The sequence below is a fragment of the Orycteropus afer genome, unplaced genomic scaffold (genome assembly GCF_000298275.1).
Source record: "Orycteropus afer afer isolate SDZICR_OR568_19922 unplaced genomic scaffold, OryAfe1.0 scaffold00099, whole genome shotgun sequence".
NCBI lineage: Eukaryota > Metazoa > Chordata > Mammalia > Tubulidentata > Orycteropodidae > Orycteropus > Orycteropus afer.
The window spans coordinates 4,026,632-4,029,642 of record NW_006921686.1 but is presented as its reverse complement, the minus strand read 5'-3'; the positions used below and the strand labels follow the sequence as shown (position 1 = coordinate 4,029,642).

At 56.4% G+C, this 3,011-nt stretch overlaps 1 protein-coding gene across 1 annotated transcript in view; it reads right to left on the bottom strand.

Moving 5' to 3' along the window:
* The window catches only part of DMWD (DM1 locus, WD repeat containing), a gene marked incomplete at its 5' end in the record, with an annotated part of 10,607 nt that extends 7,604 nt beyond the window's left edge, over window positions 1-3,003 (bottom strand). Inside the window, 2 exons of the mRNA XM_007943060.1 lie at window positions 718-900; window positions 2,851-3,003. Of these exons, the coding sequence (XP_007941251.1) occupies window positions 718-900; window positions 2,851-3,003 (336 nt within the window). The remainder of the gene's footprint in view (window positions 1-717; window positions 901-2,850) is intronic.
* Window positions 3,004-3,011: the final 8 nt, after the last annotated feature.

The window sequence follows — 3,011 nt, the reverse complement described above, 5'->3', positions numbered from 1 at the left end:
GGGTGAGCTGACGCACCTACGGTCACTGACTCCCTTCGGCGGTTCACTCATTCTGAGGATATTTCTAGAACACCTCCTCTGGACCAGAGGGAAACAGATCAAGGCCGAGCCCAGTCCCTACCACGGAGCCCAGTGGTAAGATCACACCCTGACCTTGCTGCCCAGCCCGAGCACGCGGCACATATGGGTTTCCAGCAACAGGCCAGTGAGGCAAGGAGGACAGTCACCATTCTGCAGAGGAGGGAAACTGAGGCTGAGAGCAGCAGTCCCTTCCCCAAAGAGCCACAGTGAGTAAATGGTGCAGCATGGATGTGAATCCAAAGCCCACGGTGCACAGACTGTGAAGAGCACAGGCTCTGAAATCACGCAAGTACCAGTCGCTGACCAGGCTCAGTTCTCCCATCCGCCAGATGGGCATCCCAGGTCCTTGCCGGGTTCACGACAACGCTGGCACAGGGCCCGCACACAGTCAGCAAGGCTGTCATCATTGTTGGCTGTCGCCACACTAGCTGCTGTCACCCTACCTCTTGTGCCTGTCAGTCCATTCCCCATCTCCCTTCCTCCTGCCCCTCCCAGACGGATGCAGTGCCACGGCATACAGAGGGAGCGTGTGTGCGCACATAAATGCACGGGCACACACACGTGCACACAGGCATGCAGGGGACAGTGGGAAGGGGAAGCAGTGAAGCAGCTTTGGGCTCTGGGCCCCACGATCACCTCCTCGTTGAACAGCTTGCTGGTGCCCTTCTTGATGAGGTCCAGGTACTGCACCTGGCCCGCCGAGAAGCCCACCAGCAGGGAGATGGTCTCTGTGGCAGCTGTGAACTGGTTGAAGTCATGGCAGGTGGGCTGGGTGCCTTTATAGATCCGCTTGTCAATTGGCTTGTTGAGGTCGATAGACTTGAGTGATGGGAGAAAAGGGGTTAACAGCTTAAAGCACCGAGAGGAAGGAACTGGGTGTTGAGGCTGGGAAACCACAGAGAGGAGTGGGGCGAAACCCAAGGGTGATGGCTGGGGGAGACTGGGGGTAACCACAGACAGGAAGGGGAACCCAAATCACAGAGTAGAAGTTAAAAAAAAACAAACAAAGGACCCTCCCCATGCAGCCCCAGTGCCTCCCCAAAGCTAGGCCCCCTGCAACCCACAGCATAAGGGGCAAGGTCTCTGGGCTCCTATTTCCTTCCGACCCCACCCCCACAAAATCCCCAAAACCCTGCTGCCATTGATGCAATTCTGACTCACAGCGACCCCCCACTGACTTTCTGAAGCTGTGAATCTTTACGTAAGTATATTGCCCCATCTTCCTTCTGCAGAAGTGGCTGGTGGGCTTGAACCACTGCCTGTCCAGTTAGCATCCAAATACCTTATCCACTACGCCATCAGAGCTCTTTCCCTTGGGCCCTAGCACCACAATATTCCAAGCCCCCAAAACCTCAGGGTCAACCAGGACTCTAAAACCCAGCAGCCCAGGATCCCCTTCACCTTTGAGTCCCTAATCCTCAGGACAGCCCTTCCCCCGCCCCGTCACAGCTGAGGGATCCATTAATCCTATAGCTCCAATTGAAAGGTATCATATTGGTCAAGTGGAGGGTCAACAAAAAAGGCGAAGGCCCTCAACAAGATGGACTGACACAGTGGCTGCCACGATGGGCTCAGGTAGCAAGGACTGTGAGGCCCGCGCAGGACCAGGCAGTGTTTCGTTCTGTCGTACGTCCGGTCACTATGAGTGGGATCCGACTCCACAGCACCTAACAACAACATCCTTCCAGTCTGAGGAACCATTATCATCTCTAGGGAGCCCTGGTGGCACAATGGTTAAGTGCTCAGCTGCTAACAGAAAGATGGGCAGTTCTAACCCATCAATCATTCCTGGGGGGAAAGATGTGGAAGTTTGATTTGTTGTTGCTGTTATGTGCCGTGGAGTCGGACCCGCCTCATAGCGACCCCTCCTTGGGTTTCCAAGGCGGTATCACTACGAAGTGGACTGCCCCATCTTCCTTCCGAGGAGCGGCTGGTGGGTTTGAACCTCCAGCCTTCTGGTTAGCAGTCAAGTGCCTTAGGCACTACACTACCAGGGCTCCTGGTAGTTTGATTACAGCCTTGGAAATCCTATGGGGCAGTTCCACCTTGCCCTCTAGGGGCGCTGTGAGTCCGGATTGACTGACAGCAACTAGTTTGGTTGGTTTTGGTTTATCACCTCTGGCCTCACCAGCTTGGGAATCCCTGTCCTTCTGGGAACTTCCCCTTCAACTGCACCTCCCCTCTGGGACCTCTATGACTTCAGAGATGTCCAGCACACCTGAGGCATCCCCCTAACAGGCCCTCATCACCTCAGCTTGGAAAAGTCTCCTTTCCTTCAGGACCCTCATTACGTCCTGAACCCCCCAATTTCCTTTAGGATTCCATTCACTTTCCAGGTCCCTATTACCGTTAAGCCTCCCCTATCACTTCCAGAATTTTCCTCACCTCCAGGCTCCCCAAGTCCCACATCACCTCCGGACCTCTGAGCTGGCGTCGTCTCAAGATTCCCACCACTTGCAGAATGCCTGCACCCCAGAACTGCGGGGAGCCCACTTCATCCCATGCCCACCATCATTTCCAGAAATTCACCACCCTGGAAGCCCCACGCATAACCCAGGGGCCCCCAACATCACCTGAAGATTATCCATCATCTCCAGCCTGCCAGCACCCCCGGCGCCTCCCATCACCGCTAAGAATCCTGCATCACCTCCAAGAATCCTATCCACCCAGGACGTCCATCACCTCTAGGGCGTCCACCTCCGAAATCCATATTAACTCGGGAACCCCTAGTCTCTAAATACCCAGGGCCCCACGATGCGAGCCGCTCACCCGTTGGCTCCCGCGGCGGCAGCAGCCCGGGTAGAAATAAAGCTCGCGGCCCAAGTTGAAGCAGACGCGGTCTCCCCCGGCGCCGAGCCCCGCGGGCGTGGCGGGCGGCTCCCCGGACCCGGCGTTGTCGGGCTCCCCAAGCCGCACGAGACTGAGGCGCA